Source organism: Taeniopygia guttata, chromosome 9 (genome assembly GCF_048771995.1).
Source record: "Taeniopygia guttata chromosome 9, bTaeGut7.mat, whole genome shotgun sequence".
NCBI classification, from domain to species: Eukaryota; Metazoa; Chordata; class Aves; order Passeriformes; family Estrildidae; genus Taeniopygia; species Taeniopygia guttata.
Window position 1 is genome coordinate 10,510,276 of NC_133034.1, and position 23,037 is coordinate 10,533,312.

General features: G+C 41.2%; 1 protein-coding gene across 8 annotated transcripts; it reads left to right on the top strand.

Moving 5' to 3' along the window:
* The first annotated feature begins 104 nt into the window (after positions 1-104).
* Positions 105-22,062, top strand: MFF (mitochondrial fission factor). 8 transcript variants are annotated; one of them, XM_030280188.4, is made up of 10 exons: positions 105-272; positions 4,389-4,606; positions 5,471-5,643; positions 6,611-6,699; positions 10,090-10,164; positions 13,277-13,435; positions 15,758-15,775; positions 18,714-18,776; positions 20,943-21,027; positions 21,392-22,062. In XM_030280188.4, the coding sequence occupies exons 2-10, from the start codon at positions 4,390-4,392 to the stop codon at positions 21,521-21,523; spliced, it is 1,011 nt and encodes a 336-aa protein (XP_030136048.1). In that variant the 5' UTR covers positions 105-272; position 4,389; the 3' UTR covers positions 21,524-22,062. The 8 variants fall into 8 exon arrangements, with proteins under 8 accessions (XP_030136048.1, XP_030136049.1, XP_030136052.1 ...); XM_030280189.4 differs by lacking the exon at positions 15,758-15,775 and having other exon boundaries at positions 106-272; XM_030280192.4 differs by lacking the exon at positions 13,277-13,435 and having other exon boundaries at positions 106-272.
* Positions 22,063-23,037: the final 975 nt, after the last annotated feature.

The following is a 23,037-nucleotide window of genomic DNA, read 5'->3' on the forward strand; positions in this document are numbered from 1 at the left end:
CCTTGCCGGGCACCCCAACGCGCCTGCGCGGCGCACGCTGCCCTCGGCAAAGATGGCTGCCCCGCCTCCCTCACACGTGAGGCATCGGCAAGAGCCACTTCCGCCCGCCTCGGTCACATGATGCGCGGCCCTTACGGAAACCCGATGGGGACACGCCGGCCGCGTTTGGCGGCTGACGCGCGGAGCGCGGTGCGGAGCCGCGGTGCCTGAGGCGCTCCCGGCCGGGTCAGGCCGGGCTGGCGGCGCTCCCCGGCCTCCTTCCGCCGCACGGGGTGAGTACGGACCGCCAGGGGCTGGCGGCAGCGGCCCCGGTTCCGCTCGGAGGGCTCGGCCTGCCCGCGGGGCCGCAGCCGGAGCCCCTCCAGCCCGAGTGTCCCGCGGCCGCCCAGCCCTGGTCCCTCGGGGCCCCTCACGCCCCGGCCCCTGCGCTGTGCCCGGGGCCGCTGCCGGCAGCGCTCGGTAGCGGGACAGGTGGCGGAGCGGAGCCCGGGACAGGCGGGGCGAGGCCCGAGCTCCCCGGTCCCTCGGACGTTACCGGCTGAGCCGCCTGACGAGCCCTAGAGAGAAGGAAGGACCTGCACCCCCGCTATTTCCAATGCTTTTAATGCCGCCACAGCGCTGTGGGTAGTTGGTGTTCCAGAAAAATGCTTGTCAGAATGACGTTTTTCTTCTAACGTTCTCTAGAATCTTTTTTTCCTTATTAAAAAAAAAGAAAATTAAAAGTATTTTGTGTTAAAGCACTCTTCTGTTTGGAGTAAAGCAAACTTGAAAGAATGTAGCCTTTAGTGCTTTGTGGTCATTTGGCCTTGCTCGTGTGTGGCAGGTACATTTTGTTGGTGCCATCCCAGTGGTAAGGAGAGGGACCAGTGCCTCAGTTCAGCACTGTAAGTGTGCTCTGCAGAGCAGCTCTCAGCCCTTAGCCTGGCCCTGGCCCTCCTCTCCCTCGCATTGTTCTGTTCGTGCTTCGCTAGTTCACGGCCTCGCTGATCTGTATTCTGATAGTTACAGGGCCCACAGTAAGGTCTTCTGGGCCCTTAATCCGTGTCCTCAACTTTGCTCTGAGTCTCCCTCTTCCCATTTTTACTTGTCCAAGGATAACTGGATGCTTGCCAAGGGAACACTTTGTAGCTTATGTGCACATGAACAGAGGATGTCTGAAGCAGCCACATCAGGAACAAACTGTAATGGAGCTGGAGAAGCTACAGTTTGGTTATAAAAAAAAACAAAAAACAAAAGGGTTGTAAAACCTCTCTGAGCTCAGTGCTGACAGAGCTATACTGTTACCAGAGCTCATCTTGTATCTGGGGCTGCACACAGTGCAGAACATTCCAAGTTGCAGCACAGGTATGGCCAAAATGCTGCCAAACAGTCATCCCTCACATTTGTGTTCATTGCTTCATCCCCATCTCTTCTGTTCTTGTTTAAGAGAGGGAGGTATTCCTGTGTCTTTCTGAACATGTAACTCACTTTCTATAACCTTTTTTTTTCCCTTGCCTTCGTTTCTTTCATTAAATACTATTGATACACATTTGCACTTTGTCTGTTCTCTATTTGCCGTGTATTTGTGGTTGGATTTTTATTGTCTTCTCATTCTCAGACTTCTATTATCGTGTCATTTTAAGAGGTACTTAGTTCTGTAAATATCAATTTTTAAATCCTCAGTCTCCTGATTTGTTATTAATGCTTTCTGTAAAATGCTTTGTATAAAAAGGACGTTGCAGAAAACATAACTTTGTTTTGTTCAGAGGCTTCGATAAAATGTTTTATCTCTTGCTGAGATTTCACTGTTTCTTGTTTTGCTGTTCTCTTGTAAAAAGGTAAATTTGAAATCACTTTGACAGCAAATCCAGTTCTCGGTGACACAAAGTAGACAAGAGTAGGAAGATATTGAGGAATTGTATCTGTAGGGCCTTGGCAAGCACTGCTAAACCCACACAGTGTTATTTAGTTTATAAATACTTTCTGCTGCTGTCTGGCTTTGTGTAGGTTTTGCCTTGCAGCTGCAAAGCAGTTGTTGTGCAAGCAGACTTGTGTCCAAAAGCCTCACCAGGCTGTGGTGGAAACACTGCTGCAGGGCAGGGATGCTTGATCACTAAACTTGGAGCCAACCAGGTGTTTCCAAATGAGAGTGAAGCAGTTTTGTCACATGTGAGCAATAAGCGTGCTTAAAGCTGTTGCCAGTCAATACTCTGGGTACTGTAAGTTCTTAAAATTTGGTCTCTGTCTTGACATTATGATTTTTTGAGATTGGGAAATGCTTTACTGATCACAGACAATGCTTAAAATGAAAAGCACCTTTTGGAATGTAGAAATCTCAGATGGCTGTGTATTTTGTTCATGTCACTGGCTGATCAAGCCAATGTCTTGCAAGAAAGACAAATCTAGTTTGAGAAATCAAAGGGCGGGGATGAAAAAACTCCATGTGAAAAGGTTGACATTTTTGAAGTGACAGATGCTTAAGCAACTCTTGAACTGCCATAAAGTGTTTATTCCTGATTAAACTAGTTGTTTCACTTTCACTTGATACAAACAATGATAATTAATACAGGTGGATTAAATGTGCAGCACTTCAAGTATTTCCTTTAAAACTAATTTTTTAAAGTTGACATAGACCTTTTTTAAGGTTACACTCTGGCCTTTTAGCCTGCTCCCTGATCACCTGTTCTCCTACTGTGCTACAGTGACACTTGGAGATTATTGAGATGCTCTATTTGACCTGTGGTGATAGGGAGCCTTGCAAATAACGCTGAGGCTCGTAGGATGGACTGCCAGGTGATCAGAGTGTGTGCATTTGTGTGTTACTCAATCCAGATCCTTTTCTGTGCTCCTGTCCATTGGCTGAGGGCTATTTGAGGTTTTATGGTAAATGTGGAAGTATGGCTTGTGTGGGAGGGAGGGGGGGCTTGGGCTGGCTCACCTGCTTTGGGCTGCTCTGCACTGAGGCCTCTCCTCATTCTGCACGTTCAGCTCAGCAAAGAGCACACGCAGCGACAGACGTGGCCTTGCTGCCAAAAATAGTCAAGGAATGTAGTTGCAATTTTAGTGGCAAACCCTGCCTTTTTGCCAGAATGGGTTACTTCATGTAGGGACTGACTTAAGCAACATCACTCAGAGATTTCGTGCTTTGCATAGGCAGGTTTGCCAGGAAAGCTGTATTTACATGTCGTGTATGTATATATATGTCTAGAAACTTTGTTTTCCTATTCTAACGTTAAAAAAAACCCCATCATCTCAGTGTGAGCTGTTGCCTGGATGAAAAGTTTCCCACAACCAGTTCTTGCAGCTCATTGTTTCATCTGGGAGCCCCTTTCCAGCCCCTCTCCAAGTGCAGCTTCAGGGTGTCTCTTGACCAAGCCCATAGCCATTATCTGGGTCTGAGCCATCAGCAGGGTGCACTGGCCACTGCCCAGGTAATCAGCTTCTCCCAGCTGTCTGAGGTCCCTTTCCAGCCACCCCCAGGTGCAGCTCTAGGATTTCTTTTTCTCTCTACCTTAAATCTAACTTCAGACTCCCAGTTACCTTGGTCTTTGACACAACTCCCAGCCATTGCATTAGTAAGTTTCTCACAGCCCAGTTTCTAGGAAGCTCCTCCGCTGCTTCATTTGAAATCCCACTCCTTTTCTAGGAAAATATATATATAAAGTATTGGCAAATGATTTTACGTGTAAATAAAGTCATTTTCTTTCTCTTCCTCATCCTGTATCAGTTCCACAAAAGTAAGACGTTAATTTACAGAAAAATACAGAAGTGAGAAGTTTAAAGTATTGCTGTATTTGGGAAGGGTTATGAATATTCTCAGTTTTCAAGATGATTTGACAGGCTGTTGATAAGGAACTTTGTCCTTGTAAGATCTGGGTGACTGACAGTAAGCAGGAGGCTCCTGCCCAGGTTGTCTTTTCTGTCATTCCGGTACCTCAACATGAAGTTTTTGTGAGACTTCAGCCAGTTTCTCAACCACCAGTGTACTGGATTTGTGTAAATGCAAATCAGTAATTTAGATTTCTCACTAATCCTGAATAGATTTCCTGTCAGTCCTACCGATTCTTTGATGTCTTTGTTTTTTTATGTTTCTATTTCTGCCAGCCAGTGCAGGAATAATACCTTACCTGCAGAATTTACAGGTTTGTTTGTTTATTTGTTTGTTTGTTTTAATTTGTCATAGCTCAGTTTGAGAACCGTCAATTTGAGCATTGTCTACAGTATCACTTTGTTCTTCTTTTATTGCCTGCACCTCTCAGCACTTTGTGACTACACTTCCTATGAATTTTACTGTGCAGTTTGTTCCTTTAACTAAGACTCTTCAGTTATTATCTCCCACTTCCCTGGTAATCTGAGCAGGGCATCTCCTCTGCTGGGTCCCTGTGTGAGCGCGTTGTGTTCCCGTGCAGGATGAGCGGGGCGGCGTTCCCGTCCCCGGCTGCCGAGATGGCCGAGATGAACCGGCTGCAGTACGAGATGGAGTACACCGAGGGCATCAGCCAGCGCATGAGGGTCCCCGAGAAGCTCAAGGTGGCTCCTCAAAACTCTGACCTGGACAAGGGCAGCCAGGAAGGATTTCCAAATGCCAGTGTAACTATGCAGGTCCCAGAGCGGATTGTAGTGGCAGGTATGTCTGCATCGCAGTGCAGGTGAAAACTTAAATCAGTTTCCCAGATTTCTGGATGGAAAAAATGTGTGTTGATTATGTCATTTTTTAAAAGAATAACTTGTAAAATGCTTTCTGGTGTTTAAACAGTTGAAGCTCTTTGACTTGGGAAGTTTTTTAAGGTCTGAAAATGTTTCATGAATAGTTTTGGTGTACCTTATAATGGAGACAGCTGATGAATTAATGATGAACAGAAGGTTTAATTGAAGATGTTTCATCTTACTATGCTATTTTTGGAGAAAAAAAAAAACTGTTTATTGACTTACACCTGATTTTGAGTAATTAACTGTAAGCTAAAGTAACTATAAAAAAATTTGGGGATGGACTTTATATTTGTCATGCAAAATGTGTTTTTGCATTTGTAATCAAAGTGCTATTTTTTTTAAAAAATCTGTCTATTATGAGTGGAATCTATCAATATTAGTTTAGTATTTATGGTCATGGGCTTTACAGTGACAGATCCAGAACTGCTGACCAAGAGTTTGCAAAATGTGTGACATGCATATATTTTATGCTTTGATGTCCCCAGTCAAGACACCACTGATAGGACTGTGTCTTCAGTGCTCTCAGTTGCATAACAGTTGATGTGGTTCAGGGTTACTCAGGATCATTGTCCTCAAAGAAGCTGTTCAAATAAGTGTCAATGTGGTCTTCACGAGCACTTCAACAGTAGTTTTCAACATATAAGACCTGTTAAAGAAAGTTATACTTCATCATTTGGCATAGGCAGGAGAAGTTACTGCTCTGATGACCTTTTGAACTTTAAGCACTGGCCTTCAGGCCTCAGAACAGTTTGCTTTCTATTGACAATTGATGTTTTTGCAGGTAATAGTGAAGACATTCCATTTTCCAGACCAGCAGACCTTGACATTCTTCAGTCTACTCCATTCAAACCACTGGCATTGAAAACTCCTCCCCGTGTTATTTCTCTTAGTGATCGACCGCTAGATTTTTTGGACCTAGAAAAACCTCCACAGCAGACACCTCAAAGTGAAGAGGCCAGTACTTATTTTGCTTTTTCCTTAGATGAGAAGCATTCTGCTAAAGAAAGTGGAATGACCAATGATTTCTCTACTGTGGAACAGATCAACTTGGTGCTGACATATGCTGGGAAAATACAAAAATATTTTTATTAGCACTATAGTAGTTCTTTTAGATTTTGAAGTGGCAGATGGCCTGGAATTGCCATGCTCTGCAAGCTTACTCACTACTTACAAAAATAAAGTCATAATTAGAACTTCTCAAAATATTTCTAACAGAAAAATGCTTGTGATAAAGAGAAAGCTGTAAGGGTTTTTTTTTTTTATTTATAGAGTACCAAAAAAATATAAGATTCTTGTTTTGTATATAATTATACATTATAATGTATGTGGTTAACTTCTGGACTTCATAGCCAGATGATATAACACCACACAGAGTGAATGAGTTTTAACAAAACTGAAGAAAACAACTTCAAATAATGGTATAACAGTGGTATCCAAATGAATAATGGGAACAGACACTTTAAAAATAGAAAATTTTATATGAAGCTGCGTATTCTATAGGCTTATAAAATACAATAGAAATATATTTATCTCTGGTGAAGGGAATCCTAGAATGGGTAAGGCTGGAAGGGACCACTGGAGTTGATCTAGTCCAGCCTCCCTTAGCAGGGTCTTCCTAGAGCATGTTACTCAGGATTGTGTCCAAAGGGCTTTTGAGTATCTCAAGAGAATATTGAAAATTCTGTTGATTTGTAATTTTGACATCAGGTCACATGGATAGGTAAGGATTGCAGTAAGTTTGGAGCTTGATTTTACATGTACCAGCATCACATCTGTCATCAGCTGTTTTCCTGCTACTCCCTGTGAAACCCATGAAAATGTGCCTCTGTCTGTGAGGGCAGGGTGAGTGACAGACCTGCAGGGCGCAGGGCTGTGTGCTGGAGCTCGCTGGCTGCTATCTGTGCTTTGCTCCGTGCTGCAGGTGCGCGCGGTGGGACGGCTGAAGCGAGAGCGCTCCATGAGCGAGAACGCCCCGCGGCAGAACGGGCAGCTGGCCCGCAACGATTCCATGTGAGTGCAGCCCCTGCAGGGCCACTGCTGCAGCCTCGGGACACTCTCCTTCCTTCCTGTTTGCTTTTCCCAACTAATGTTTTGTATGTTGTGCCAAGAATGTAATTTTAACTATTATAACACCAGCCTTTTTCTTCTTTCCTATGGGTTTTGTTTAGGGAGGTGACTTCTTGCAGTGGATGGGTGGAAGTGTTTGTGGGCTCACAGTTGGTTTCACCAGTTAGCAGAAATCGTTATTTCAGGAGATTTTTCCATTTCTGAGTTGGTACAATATTTTTTCCCCCTCAATATTCAGGAAATTGAGTTCTTTGTGCATCAAAATGTTCCCAATTCTCTCACTGTTAAGATTATAATGATTTTCATTCACTAGAGAAGATATATTTTTGTTTCCTCATAAATATTAGAATAAGTAACTTTTCTGTGGTGTCACTGTACTTCATGTATTGGAATCTGTGAGTATATATATCTTAATCTTTTCTGACCAAAATGGCAAGGAGCACTTAGAATTGGAAACTTCATCTATTGTTACCATCCAAGGTAGCAGTTCTTAGGGTGCCTTCTGAAGACATTAATATCTGTAAATTTTTATTAGATATAATAATCTAGGATTAATCAGAGCTTATTCTGAATGACAGCATCTTTCCACCTGGAAATAACTGGTTTTGCAACACTTAGGAATATTTTATGCATTAATTTTAATACAGGTGCCATAAGGAATACTTGCCTTAGAAAAGGCTTTAAATTTAAAATTTGAAAGATGGGATTCATCTGACCCAATGTGGACTGTATAACACTGTTGCTAGGTCACCATCAAACTTCATTTTCAGTGACTAGAGGGAAATAAATGCATACCCTACTTAGGGTCTACCTATTTTTAGTCTAAAGTAGATCAAGTGAAATATGCCCTAGAAACGCCTGTTTTCTTCTATTTACATCAGGGGCAGTAGAGGTACTATGTGTACTACATATCTGTCTGCTTGTTAATTTGGCTAAAATGAAATGTACTCTGATGCATGTTCCAGACATGTTATACTTCTCCTTCTCTTCCAGATATTAATGGAAATATTGTTTCATATCTTCCCCTTGTTATTTGATCAGACTTTGGGTTCATACAAGTTTATAGATGGCACATGTCTAGGTGCTCAGGTCTGCAGAGTCACACACATTTACTGAGCTGGCAAAACTCAGATTCCCATCTTTAAGTGCCTGACCAGGTCAGTCTCTGGGTGTTCTATCAGCCTCCTCAGTGTCCAAGTTCCCTTTGGTGTCACAATGTCCTGTAGGACTGCACACACTATAATGTCACTTCAGAATGGCTTCCTCTTGTCCATCTGGTAGTTTGGACGTGGTACATGCTGGAGTACCATGGTCTTCATGTGATGGGGGCTTCCTGAGGAAGTATTTCTCCCTTTGATGCTGCCAGCTGTGCTTTGCCAGTCTTTGATGCACTGTACTTAAAAGGAAAAAATAGTTGGTAAAGAAATTCTTGCAATTTCTTGACATTGCTTTACACTTGATCCCCGTGTTAGTCTTCCAAAAGTCATGGGCCATGCCAGCCATCTGAGAAAATAGTAAGATCAGCTTTGCCTGTAGTTGCTGTCAGATTTCTCACATGTCTGGACTTCTTGAATCTGAAAATCTTAAGTCTGTAAAATTCACCTGTGTGCTTTGCTGTCACTCAGTAGTTATATATAGAATTACTGGGTTTACATGGTCTGAATGTTATTTGCTGTCACAGTATTTTAATCTACGATCAAACCTTCAGAGGCTTAGCAATACAATAAGCACCTGAAATCCTGTAAATTTAAAAAGGCTGTGTCCAAGGAACTTATGACTGGCAGCTGGCAGGACTCAGTCTATCATCTACAAAAACCAGGAAATTATAACACACCTGGAGATTAGTCTTCCTCTCTTGATACGCATGCTAGTATTTGATAAGATCTGTCAAATAAATAATAATTTCAGTGCCAAGCACCTTCTATTGTATCTTTTTGATTGATCCAGGATCTCTTCTCTTGCTTGTAAGATAAATAACAGTTAGATGATATTGAGCCATCAGATCTGTATTCTCTACTATCCATGTGGAAAAAATCCTTCTTCATTGCAGTGTTTTGCACTTCTGACCTGCAGATAATGTGTTTTAGTAAACTTCATTTTTCTCTTGTCCTGCCAGGTGCTTGTTTTCTTATGACAGGAGTTATGCTGTGTCTAATGTTAGATCATCTGCTTTGAAATCATGGAGGTTCCTAGAAATGGCTTCTTTCTCTGTCACAATTGCTTCTTCTGATTCAGTATGATCCAAGAAAGAAATCACTTTGAACATGCTGTGGCACTCTGATGCCGAGTCTGACATTTCTCCCTCATCCGGGTTTTGTCACTCCAAGGGGAGAATGTGACTTTGTACCTGGCTGCCTCTCAGGAGAACGTTCTAGGAATTCAGATTGTAAAAACACCACGGTCACAGTGGAACCTGTGTGGCTCCCACAAATGCAGGAAGGCCAGGCCTTTTGTACTTGGTAGAAAAGTAACCTCTTGGCTCTTGTTTCCTCACAGTTTAAGCCCTCTGGACATACAGTATAAACTGCAAAAAAAAAAAAAAAATTACAAGTTTCATGTAAATCTATTCTTTGTACTACAGAAAATGTTATTGTGCAGCTGTTGCCTCATTTATATCACCTTGAAATTCCTTTACCATCTGGAAATACTAATTTTCCAGTTAATTACAAGAAACTAGCTGCTCCTAAAGTTCTTATATCCAATGTTGTTGGCTGAAAATAGTTTACTTCTTCACTAGAAATGCTGTGGTGCTCTACCTTGACAAAAATCAGCTCTTTGTTTTTGTGCTTTGGTTTGGTTTGCATCTTCAAATAGAAAAGGAAGTCCACTTGGGCTGCTCAGATGCTGTGATGAGGATTGAAGAGGTGCTTGGAGCACTGCATTTTAAAACCTTTGTTTTCAAAATATGACTACAGTTCTTAAGTTTTTGTCTAGGACACTGTTGTCCTTCTTGGACAAAATATTCAGATGTACTGTGTGAAATTCCAGGGCTTGACTTACAAAGTGACAAAATTAAACATTTTGGAATAGATTGTGCAAGTGAGAGTTGGCTGGGCTCCCTGTCACAGTGTTCTTGGCATGCACAAATAGTGGTTTCTCTTCCATTGTCTTTCTCTTCTTGTCATCCAGTTGCACGCAGAGACAATTCTGAGGATTTTTTTGGCAGCTGTGCTTCATTAAAGTCAGTAATTTTTTAATGCTCTTGGAAATCCTGGGACTAACAAGTACCTGCTGGTACAATAACTGTCTGTGTAGCTATAATGACAACACTCTAAATTACAATCCCTCTTTTTCTAAGGATGCTTACTTAAGAGATTACAATTATTATTCAAGGTGGCACAGATCAGATACTGTCCCAAGAAATAAAATGCCACGGTTCCAGTCACCTCTTTCGACTAAGGACTGCACGTAAGCCTGAACCTTCCCTGGTGTATGCAAAGCAAGAGTGTGTGTAATTCTGTAGCTCTCTGCAGTACTAATATTCTGACTAAGTACCTGTAGCTTAGAATATAAAATTTGAAACACCTACACTGAATGTGTGGTTTCTAATTTTGCTTCAGGGTTTCTCAAACTTGGCCAAATTGTTTCCCTGTGTAAAGAGCACAGGGAAAAACACCTGATAGCCAATGAAAGGGACAATTAAATTCCAAAATAGCTTTAGTTTGTTTGACGCTCTGTTCTTTGGCTAGTTTTGTATAGCTGGAGAAACAGCTTTCTGTTGGTCATTGCCAGCCAATGCTGAATGCAGGGATTCCACTTCTCTGCTGGAAATCACCAAACCACCAAGAATGCGTGGAAAAGTGGGCAGCACCTAATTTTCTTTTTGCTCCAGCCTTTTCCTTAGAATAACACATCTTTCTAGAGAGTTCAGTTTCACAGTTTGAGAAATTCTGTTCTTCTTGCAAGCCATGGAGGAAAAGTGTGCACGTCTGTCTATGTGCTTGAATTTAAAGTAACCTTAATTAGTTAAATCTGTTTACCTCTCATTTAATATGACCAGAACTGCAAGTCAGAGAAATACCTGAAATAAAGCCTGTGTACACCACAAATGCTTTGAGGAGGTTTAGGGGAGATTGCTGCTAAGCTAAAAACGGCACATAGCAAAATGCTACTGTACTGTTTCATAGTAATGTCTGTAATTTCATCTTGTTGGTTTTGGTTCCAAGCTCTGGAATTGACTGGTATCTGTAACCAAAGAGGTTACAGTGGCTGGAGATGTAGATAAGAATTATTTTCAGAAATGAGAAACAAAATTATACCTACAACTAGGACCATTTCACTGGAAATGAAGGAGGGAGAGGGATAGCCACAATGTCTTAATGATAAGTGCTTATACTAGATATTAGAGAATTTCCTTATGGCAGAGATTTTTTTTCTCTTATGTTATCTGGGATGATTTGTGTTTCAGGTAATTGCTTCCTAATATTTCTCCATGGTCTCTGACATAGTCCAAAGGACTGCCAGGTGCTTACAGGACAGCAATTTCAAATCCTGGAAAAGGAAAATAAAAGAAAAATTTTGCTTCTGTCTCCACCCCCAGTCACGGCCATTGTACCCTTCATAGAATTATTCTTGGTTTTTTAAATTTTTTTCCTTATTATATAACTTGAATTTAATCAGCACATGTAACTTAATTCTAGAGAATTCTGTAGTTTTAGTTAAAACTGGTTTTTTTTGTGTTCTGCTTTTTAATTTTTTAGCATCTTTTTAGTATACAGAAATCTTTGAATGCAAAAATCATTACTGTTGTATTTATACTAATGCCATTCTGGACAACAGGAACTTCACAATGTTTTCTGTTTTGCAATATGTTTAAATATTATTTGCTACCTTTTTTTATTAAGTTGTTTTTCACCCTATTCTGCACATCTCTGAAGTGATGTACAGGAGAAATTAGTTTTAATGTAAAATATCCTGTGATTTCAAGCCTTAACTCTTCCTTCATTTGCCTCAATCCAGCAAATCCACACAGAGTAAAAATTCTGATAAATTCATTTTAGTGGCAATATTTTGAATTTACCCCTGCTGCTTGATATTTTTCTGCTGAATATTGGCATTTCTAGTGCAATTCCAGAGTAAAATGTGTGGGTGTGACCACTACTATTGATTACAAAGTAGAAGTCATCATAAATATAGAAGAAAGGTGGATTCTACAAGTGTGGGAGAACAATAAAAGCTGTAAGGAAGCAACCAGATATTTATTGAAATGTAGTGTATGGCAGCCTGAAAAGATCCCTGCCCTTGAGGTAACAATGAACAGTGTCAGCCAAGCCCCAGTTGCTGCAGTCTGTGAATGGCCCTTGAAGCCCAGGGTGGCTGAGCTCTGCTGTGGGAGAGGTGACATTTGTAACATTCTTTGATTCGGTCTGTTCAGTGGAACTTTCTGTCCTGCTCAGCTTTGTGATCTTGCTGCCAGCCACCTGCAGAGCAGCTCTGTTCAAAATGAGAGTAGCCACAGATTCTGACCCAGCCAGAGATTAGCCAAGTATCAAACCAACTTCCAAGTACTCGGCATTAATGTTTTATTAAAATGCCAAGGTCAAAAAGATTGACATTTTAAATCCAAAGCTGTTGTAGCAAAGCACAAGTGGCAAGGAAATGTGTTGAATTATGGTTGCTAATCTTGGAATAAAAACTAACCCAAGATTTAAAAGGTACAGTGGCTTGCACTTGGTTTGCATGCATATTAATATTTACATTAAATTAACACAAATTAATTCCTACTAAAAAAGCATCTCACCTCTAACAAAGTTTCCAGATTAAAAAAAAAAAAAAAAAAAGTCTTGCTGTGTGCAAGAAAAGTGAATAAAGTCACTTTGAATGTAAAGAAACATAAGCAAATCTATCAAAGCTATTTTCTCACTGATAGAAAAGTTTGGTGTAATCCAAATGGCCATGTTTGAGGTCCAGTCCTGCATATTTTAAGTATTTTTTTTTTTTGCATCATAGTCAACAAGTTAGATAACATGATTTGCAGTCATTGGGATGTGAATTCTGTACTATTTTTTGAATTTGTTGCAGTTTGCCTTTAAACTTTCTCATGTGCAAATGAAAATACCGTCTTGCTCACAGGTTCCAAAAATTTTTGTTGAAGGGGTTCTGTGTGAGATTCTCCTTATTGAAAAATCTTGTGTTTTGGAAAGAAATGATGTGTAGGATTTTCTTAAAATGCCAGTGCTTGTAAAAACACTCCTCTCGTTGAGGTCAAGTGAGGACTTGAGCACTGACTTCAACAGGTACAGATTTAGCTGTACAAGCACTTTCTAGGCCTAACTTGTGTAACAGATCAGAACTGTGTCCTTACACCACCTGTGTGTGTTTCTGATGAACATATGGAAATGCAGCTCACAATCCCCACAGCACTCAAATTTGGGAGTGTTACCTTACAGTGGTGGGAGAAGGGTAAACCAAAAGCAGGCAATAAGCATTTTGGAATGGGGTCTATCTGAAAAGCTTTTTTTTTTCATTTAAAATCTGACTCTAGTATTTCTCTCTTCATTTACTGTGCTTGTACAAACAGTGTGACCCCATCACTGCAACAGGCTCGTGTCTGTCCTCCCAATATGTCACCTGAAGATGGAATTAATCTTTACTCTGCTCGTGGCATTTTGTCGTTTATCCAGTCTTCCACTCGTAGGGCTTACCAGCAGGTCTTGGATGTGCTGGATGAAAACCGCAGGTGATTGGTTGTCACTGATTCTGCCAGCTTCTGCTGCTTTGTTTTTCTTTTCTCCTTTTTAGTGGAGTTTGGTTTCTGTTTACACAACAATGAGATGAAATTATTTGCTTTTGCTTTCCTTTGCTTTCACTATTCATAAGCAATTTAAATATCCAAAATTCACATTTCAAAATGCTTCTGTTTCAAAAATAGGATCCTTTTGGTTTCCTTCCAAATAAAAATCTTTACAGGCAGGGTTAGCCTGTGGCTGCAAGGGTTTTTGCTGGTCCGAGATTATCAGTGTATTCTGCAATTAATACTTGACCCTGAGCCTGCAAATTTACAAGCCTTGTCTTCTGCTTTTCTGTTGGTGAGCAGTGGTGCAAATCAATAAGATTGGGTTGATGATGTCATAAGGCATTAAAAAATGTGCAGAAACAGGGTAGAATATTAAAGAGCATTGTAGACTACTTTGATAATGTGTCAAGACTTGACTGTTATGGTTTATATTGGGGATGATTCTCTCTGGTGGCCACATGACTGATGGATGCTGAGAGCAGGAAAGGCAGGGGACACTGGGGAGTTGGTTGCTCCTCTGGTTATTGCTATCTCTGATTTTATGGATAGCCTGACACTTGAAGAGTAATGAGCCAGAACAAGCCTCATGGCAATCCCTGTATAGTTATTTCCATTCTCTGCAGTGGAGTTTTGCTCACTTGGTGTATCCTTGGTCTGTCTGGATTTGGAAGCATTCCAAGAACAGCATGTTTAATACTATAGAAACATTGCTAAAGACTAACAATGGCAATATTCACTTACCAAAAGCAATTTGCAGGTTAGTTGTATGCCAGCCCAGAAGTTCAGGTAACAATTGCACACAGTCTCCAATGTAGGGCTAGCTCAGAGCCCCAGGGCTTGCCAGGAGATTGGATTAGTGGAAATAATTGGTAAGAACACTGGGAGAAACTGCTCATTTCTCCTGTAGCCCTTCAGTGTGGCCTGTGCTAGCAAGTTCTTGGAAATTTGCCATGTGCTTCTCCTGTCTTACCTTAGCAGCACAATTACTACATGTAGTGTGAAGTTTAAATGATTTACTTTCTAGTTGTTTTAGTAATGAAATGTGACTATCAAGCCAATCTTACTGTGAATGTCTGTGTGTTTGCAGTCACTTTCCAAACTGGCACCTCCTGTAGCTCACCATGTTTGCTGACCTGACAATATATAAATGCCCATATTAACATTCCTGAATTGTAAAGAGCTCCAATCTTTTTGGCCTTTTGTTCTTAAACCAGGACTCAGAAAAACAAATAAAATCAGCTTCATAGAATCCCTTGAAATACAGTGAGTTGGGTGCTTAACTAATGAATTATTTAGTCCTGTGAAATGCCAGGCTGTTGCTGTTAAAATTTTGATGCCTATCAATCAACAGTTGGGCATCAATACTTTTTTTTTCCTCGTCAATATTAAAATTGTACAATTATAAAGTTGTTTTGCCAAATTAAAGCTCCCAGATAAGAAGAATTTGTACTGTCTATGAACAGTAGCACTTAGGTATCCTGTGCTGAGAGGCCTTGCTAAAATACAGATTGGAACTGTAGCCCTCTTCCCAGTCTGCTGTGAAGCTAACAGGTTTTATTCCTGGCTTCTCTTATGCATGTTCTTGCCTGTGATTGCTTGGATTCTGGAAAACAAATCCATATGCATACGTACACTTTCAACTTAGTTCAATTATCAGAAAAATTCTAGGATTCTGAATATTTCAAAAGCTGCATTACTCATCCTGGCTTGAGTTAATTTTTGAGGTGTTCTTACTAACCTTCCTAGAAGGAATGGGAATCCTGTTTCCAGTCGCCTATGAATAAATAGGTGCTAAAATAATGAACTTTTCAATAAGGTGAAAGTGTATTCTTTGTGGCTGGGTGTTCAGACACCCACCACTACAGCTGGCGTGGGAATGTGAAATTTGGATGATCCACTTGCATGGTTGCAAAATATTAATCATTTTAAATTGCTCTGAACCTGCACTCTGTTCTTTTGCTCTGTGTAATGTGTTTTCTTTCTCAAAGCCTTACCTTAATATTTTATCTTTAATACTTGAAGAGATCTTTTAAAACTAACAAGATGTGGCTGTGTGTTACTCACTGGAAATATTTTTAACTTGTTTTATAGTTTGTCTTTTTTTTCCCAAACATTTACCAATCTACTAAAACTGCTAACGGTAGGTGCTGATGGTACTGCTGCAGATAATGAGTTATGCCTAGCTCAGCCAGCACTGCTCACATAAAGGATTATTTAAATGAGCAACAATTTAATGATCACTGTTTACTCTTGCATTTCCTTCAGCTTGGACAAGGACAATAGGTCAGTTTTGATTTCTAGTTCTAACCATTTTTCTGTTTCAATTTCTGTGGAATGACTGTAGGGCTTAACACTAATGTCTTTTAAAGATTGATCTTTTGTGCTCTAGGCAGCAGAAGAAAAATCTGAAAACAAACCAGCCAAACAAACAAGCCCCCAAAAAACTCCATGCATTTAAGGAGATTTTAGTGAAGTCTTAAATGCAGGAAAAACAGACAATTTCATATCTGCATAGACTTGTTTTGAAATCTGTACTTGATCTAAACTGACTCATCTCTCGAGTCAGTACATTATATTTCAGCGGAAAGAGTAGGGCAATTTATAATTTCCTTTCTTTAGGATAGCCCTTTCTAAAAAAAAAACACTGTCCTTTTAAAATATCAAACTTTACCCACATAGTCATATCCTGAGATTTTATAAGATCATTTTTTATGTTGAGAAAGTTAATGATATTTTTCATTGTAGAAATAAAATGGGAAGAGAATTAGGACCATCAAAGAGGGCTACACTTGACTCTGGCCTGGGGTAATGTTAGTTCAGAAGGAAATGAGATGGGTGTGCAGGTGTGGAGGAGGCTGGGAAAGGCAGCAGCTTTGCTGCTGCCTCTGCTGAGCAAAGAGTGTGTCCTGGCAGCAGTCCCTGTTCACAGGCACAGGAGTGATGGAAACTGGACCCAGGCTCTTGAACTGTCCACCCCTTGTTTTCCTCCCAGACCATGTGTTTAGGGAGGAAACACAGCCTAGTTCCATCCTCACTGTGGAAGCAGCAGGAGACAGACTGGGTTCAATTGCTCCTTGCCTTAGAGACTGTTCTCCCAGTGGTATTAAATTGTATTCCTGAGCATTCCCTTCAAGTTTGAGGTTGCTGCTGTTATTTGCAGGGAGTACACATGACCTTGGTGTTATGGCTCCTTCTGATCATACATTAATGTTTAGGATGGAATTTACAGAAGCAGCCAGAAAATTCAAAGTTCTAATGTACACTTATATTTTTAAAGAAGGCCATGCATTTAATGGCTTGCCTATATTATACTTGTACATTCTGTATTTACCAAAAAACTTACTGCTAATTTTGGGGTAAGGTTCTCACGCTGTGATAAATGTAATCAATTCTCTGTTGATATAGAAAAACAAGCAAGTAGAAGATGTGGGGCAATATTGTGGTATTCCTTTTGGGTCCATCTGTAATGAAATAAAAAGTGATCTGTAATGAAAAGGAAGAAATCACCCGCAGCATCTTAACAGCCTGGCTGTGTTGGGAAGTGGGATGCAAGACTTTAATTTGAGTTCCTGACTTGCACAGACCTCAGAGTGCTCTGGGTTTGTGCCTTGCTGTAGCCCTCAGCTGTCTCCAAGCCTGTAGCTTTCCTTGGGATGGGTAGTTATGAATTAGGATTGATAAATTCTACAACAGCTGTAAAACTTTGTTTGCCAAAAGATGGCACACAGAGGCTGAATTTAGAGAACACTTGAGACTTTTGTTCTCATTACACAGAATCCAAATGTTGTCCTGTGTCAGATGGTGTGGGAAGTGCCTGCTGGGTATTGGCACTCACATGTCTGCCAGTTAGTTACAGGTGACTTAAGTTCTCAGAGAAATTCTGTGACCTTCTCCATTTTAGTTTACTCAATTTCTTACACTGTCTCAAAGTATTTAGTTGTAGGCGTCTGTCAGAGAAGATTTTAGACCAGCTGAATTATTTCTCTGGTTAGGAATAGGAATAGCTTTTTTTTTTTTTTTTGATAACTTTCTGTGAGACCTTTTACATGTAGGTAAGAACACTCATATATTGCATGTATCAGAAATGGGGCTTTCTGTCTTATATAACAAATCATGCTAGCCTAAGTGCTAGAAAGGAGAACATTGTGGTGTGCACTTACGGTGCTAACTGGACTAGGACCTGGTCCCAGTAAATAGTTATCAGGTAGCAAAGTTTGCCACGGCTCCTAGATCCTGATCTTTTGAAGTGAAACTGGTGGCTGTGATATTTTTGCATGGTTCTGGCTGGTCTCAGGCCAGGCCACAGCATTCTCGCAGCCACCTTGGCACCAAAGCTCTACCTCCTACATGGACCTGCTGTAAAGATTTTCCTACTAGATTCTCTTTCCCTTCAGTTTTATAGCCTGCAGTGTAAGTGGGTTAAATGCATACAAGTATCTGCAGCTGGCATTGGGAAAATGAGAGAGATTGAAGAGAGATTTCAGGCTCCTGCAGAGTTTGTTGCACACCTGTGATGTGGAGCCCTAATGCCTCAGAGGCCCTGGAAGCACATAGTGCCAGTTGCAGCAGTTAAAAAAGCTTTACCTTTTCTTCCTCCCTGCCCAGAAAGAAAAGGGAAAAGAGCAGCACTTGTAAGGATGCTCAAGAGATGTGCTTGAAGCCTGTAGTCCCTTCTTCCTGGAGAGATTTCCCTCTCTTCAGGTTATACATGGTCATTAGGCTGCCAGCCCAGGTTTTCTGAATTACGTCTAGATGAATGCAGGAAACACAAATCTCCCCTTTCCCTGCAGGGAACAGAGGATGATTAAAAGGGCTTTTATAAGTATGTGTAGTACATTTATTGATTTCCCGTTATTGTTGGATGAGGTTTTAGATTTGGGGGGGTATTTTTTCTAATCTGAAGTTCCCCATGTTTACTTTATAAGGCTAAATTTCTATTCCAATAATTTGTATTCTGTAAATGAAGCTTCTCCAAATCTGCTTCATCAAAAATTTGCTTACACATCTTAGCTGCAAAAACATTCAGTGTTTATTATAATCAGCTTGAGGGAAATATGAAAGTGCAATTTACAACAAAATAAATTACAGAAGTTATATTGAATCATAGAGTATATTTGGAAGTATTTTGACGTTCCTTTGATCTTTGTGTTTCACCTCTTATCTCTTGTTTGTCATTTCCTGTTTCTGTCTTGTGCTTTCAATCTACAAAATCCTGCTGTAGGCCAATGTTACGTGGTGGGTCTGCTGCTACCACTTCCTCTAACCCTCATCATGACAACACCAGGTAAAGAGCATTTTTTTGTTAGTCATGATCCACTAATTCTAAAATTCAGATTTCTATTTCCCTCTTTCCAACAATGTTATTTAAAAGCACAGTGCTCATTTTTATGCTGCCTCTCAACTCTGGAAGTATTTCAGGCCTTTATTCCTTCCCCATCCAAGTCATCTCAGTTGCCTGGTAGATACAATGTGCTGCAGAACTCTTGACTCAGATTAATGCCTGAGAGGCGGCTCTTACATTACATGAGCTGTATAGTTCAAGTATTTGCTATTTAATAGGGAGTTTACTGGAGGATTTGGCCTTACCTCACCTAATTTGAGGTGCTCTTAGCCTGTGATTGTTGGTTGTTGCTGGAGGCCTTTTCACTGCTGTTGTCTTGGCAGATTGACATAATTTCAGTGGAACTGGGTAAGAAATTGACACATAATCCATGGTCAGGATGATGAGGGGAAAAATAGTCCTTTCACATCCGTTTTTCCCATTTGCCTTTTGCACTTCAGTGTTTTCATGGAAATGGAGGTTAGATTTGTGTTTGAGTAGAAATTGGTTTCAAACAGATGATTCTTCTCTAACTCAGGAATTCAGTTTCTGAAATGGTCTAAGAGGTATCACAAGGGGGTTTTTGTTGGTAACCCTCTTGATTTAATACTTGGAATGGTTTGGGAATTGTAGAGCAGTGGTGATACACTGTTATGTGAGCTGGGAGGGAGGTGTGTGCATCTCGCTGAAATGCTGACCCTCCCTGCCTTTCCCAGAAGAGGGTGAGGGACAGATGTGTTGTAGATCTGGTGGAATTTTCTAATTTTTTTTTACCATATACTACTAACAAAAATGTAGCTACAAAAAGACCCTCATCAGAAATCTATTCAGTTTTCAGAGGACCTGTAGAGTAAGGAGTAAGGTCTTTTTTTTTGTTTGTTTTGTTTTTGTTTTGTTTTGGTTTTTTTTTTGTTGTTGTTGTTGTTGTTGTTGTTTTTTGCAAAGCTGAAGGATCTCACTGTTACTGAAGTCCCCAACTAGCAGTTCTTAATTGGAAACAAAGTATTGATGGGCAGTGATACGTGGAAACCTGACAATTTACTGGACGAAGAGGCTGCTTGAGCTGAGGGCATTGTAGAGAAGTTTCAGGAAAGTGATGGAAGAACCTGCAGTGCAAAAGTAGTTTGTGCACTTAAAGGCATTCTGCAAGCTCCATGAATTCTACTCATATTCTTGTTAGTTTGAATTGACAATTAAATGTCATTAAATGCTTAATGTTTTTTTAGGTGTATTTGTTGGGAATTCTGTAGCCTTGACATTATTTTGCTCCTTTTAAGCTGTTGCAGCAGTTGTTCACAGGTCCTCATGAGACAGGAAGTCAAAGGGAGCTGATATTGAAAACCCAGGTTTTAAGATAAAAAGTGAGAAGCTCGGGAGGATCAGGTGGAGGATCAGGAACTGCTTTACTTGTTAGTTGTTGGAAATGAATCTGGGTAAGAGCTAGCACTTGGATGATCAAAATACAAACCTATATAGACTTTACTTTTGAACTGATAATAAATGTTCTGTATTTATTTAACTTGTCCTGGAGTTGGAATAATTCTCTTTCTGAATTTTTGCATCCAGAAAACTGAGTGCCCTGGTAACAAACTTTCTAATGCACACTAAGTTCAGCAAGCAGTGAGTGACTGCACTGGGCTTTGTTTGCCAGATTCGCTGCCTAAAATACAGAGATTAATGTGTCTGAGGTTCTTAATCTCAGTAAGTGTCCCCTTTGGATATTGAAGTAGATACTGAGCGTAAGACTCTTTGCAAGCCTCTGGTTATTTCTACCCTGGCGAGGTCTCTTGCAACTTTGGCACTTTAGGTCAGGTAGTGTTCAGGTTTCATGAATCAATTAACTGGAAATGGTCTTTTGAGGAACTGTGTGTCAGAAGGAAATTTCTGTGGAGAATTTTGAGCGTGGAGACCAATCAACCCGAATTTAGTCAAGCACTTAGCCACTTCTTATCTGTTTGTGCTTTACTCAGTTAGGATCCTACTGAAATGCAACTCTGTAACAGCTACAGAATAAATTATAATTCTTGTCTTCATCACCACCAAAATACACATCTACTAGAATGTTGATAGAATATGGTACTTGCTGATCTGCATGGCTGACACAGCTGAGCCCTCTCCTTCATTTGCTAGATACGGTCTCTCCAACTTCGATACGACGCTCGAGGGAACCCCAGATGACATGACAGTGGTAGATGCTGCCTCCTTAAGAAGACAGGTATGTAAAACACGGTAGTTGACAGCATTAGGACAAAGCTGTAGTGTTATAATGGGGGAGGAGGTTTTCTCTATAGCTACAAAGGTACCCCCAACAGGCAAGGCAAGGGCTCCTCCCTGTGCTCCTGCTGGACTGCCCTCACATGCCATGTCTTGTTCTGGGGGTCTGCAGAATCTGACTCTGTTTCTGTTCCTAAATAATAGGGACTGCAGGGTCTTATCACTACTGGTTGAAGACAGAAGGTCAAATTATCAACTGTTTAACACCCATCTGTTTGAGATACTAATTTTACATGGTCATTCGGAAGCTTCTAGAAAGTGTGGCAACTTTTAATGAAATATTAAAAGCCTTTATTTATTTTTAGATAATCAAACTTAATCGCCGTCTCCAGCTTCTGGAAGAAGAGAACAAAGAGCGTGCTAAGAGGGAAGTGATCATGTATTCCATTACTGTAGCTTTTTGGCTACTCAATAGCTGGCTTTGGTTTCGGCGCTAGACACAGCTCTCAGAAAGATTTGCTAGTTGAAAACACAAACAATTTGCAGAATTCCTTGTTTGTTTCTGATTGTATGCTGTTTTATAATGAATACACTGGAAACTTCCACCACAGATAAAGGCTCTAGAATTGCAGTGTTAAAGGGACACCTTGTTCATTTATAACGTATTTAATAGATTTGCATTGCAAATGCTGCAGTATCCTCCTTTGCATGCTTCTGTGTAACATGGACCAGCCCATGGGGAGTCTGCTTCATGCAGTGTGAGTGGTCTCCAGGACTAACCACTGGAGGTTTTGTTGTGGAGAGAAGAGAACAAATGGAATGGGTTTGGGAAAAAAAAGAACAAAAAACAAAGGAATACAAAGTCATTTTTATTGTTCTGTTGTTAGATGCAATTAAACAATTGCACTAGTTTTTCTTTAGTCCAAGTAGTTTGCGGTGTGCCATAATCAAGGAGTGTGTTCTGTTTCATGAGTATGTTCCTTGTTTAAGTATATGTTCAGGTTGAATAATAAAACAAATTCTTTGCTAACGTGCAGATTGTCCAGAAGTGTGTAATATGGGGTTTTTTTTAGGTTTAATTTTGAAGATGTTTTTCTATAAATTACATTTTTAAGCAAGTTAGTCTGTAAGTGATCAAAATATTATGGAGTACAAGATTTTGGTATAGTATCTTTAATAAAACTCTCTCAAAAAAAGCCCAACCCCAAACCATTGTTAATTATCATTTGAAGAGAATTTATTTGAGAATTTATGTAAACTATTAGTTTTTGACGTTAGTAGTTAGCACCAGAGGTGGGCATGTGACAGCCCAGTGCAAGCTGCCACCAGCTGCGGGTTGGGGTGCTGGTGTCAGGCTGTGTGGTGGGGATGGGGGCCGGTCTGGGATGCCCTGATCGGGGGGTCAGTTCAAACATCCCCTGCTCAGCCTCGGCCTGTTCGGTAGATGCTGTCACGGGGGTCTGAGGGAGCTCTCTGCAGGCTGGTGGCTTCATGGCCCTGGCACGGCTGCAGCAGCCGCAGCTCCTTCCCGGGAGCACAGAACAACTCACCGTGCCCGTGTGCGAGACCGGCAGCGACACCACAGCGCTGCCTCAGAGGGAACCTCCTTAGCACAGCTGGACCCAGAGCCCTGTGCAGGACCCTTTTCGGGCTCCGGAGGGGCACAGCGGGGCGAGGGGATGGCGATGCCGGGTGCTGCAGAGAAGGAGCCGGGGTCTGATCCAGCGCTGTCCTCGCTCCCCCGCGGCACAGAGGCCCCAGAGCAGCGCCGGGGCTGTCCCTGCACAGCGGGACCCAGGAACTGCTGCGGCCGCACAGCGGGCCCGGGGCAGCGCCCGGGTAGGGACAGGGCATCCCGGAGCAGCAGCATGAGAACGCCTGGGATTTGGTACAAGTGCTGCCAATGCCTGCGGGAATGCTGCTCTCGGCTCGCTGTCTGGCTGCTGCGCTGCTGTACAGGCTGTACCTGCTTCCTCGGCTTCCCTGCAGGGCTCTGGTCTATGTGCTTTCT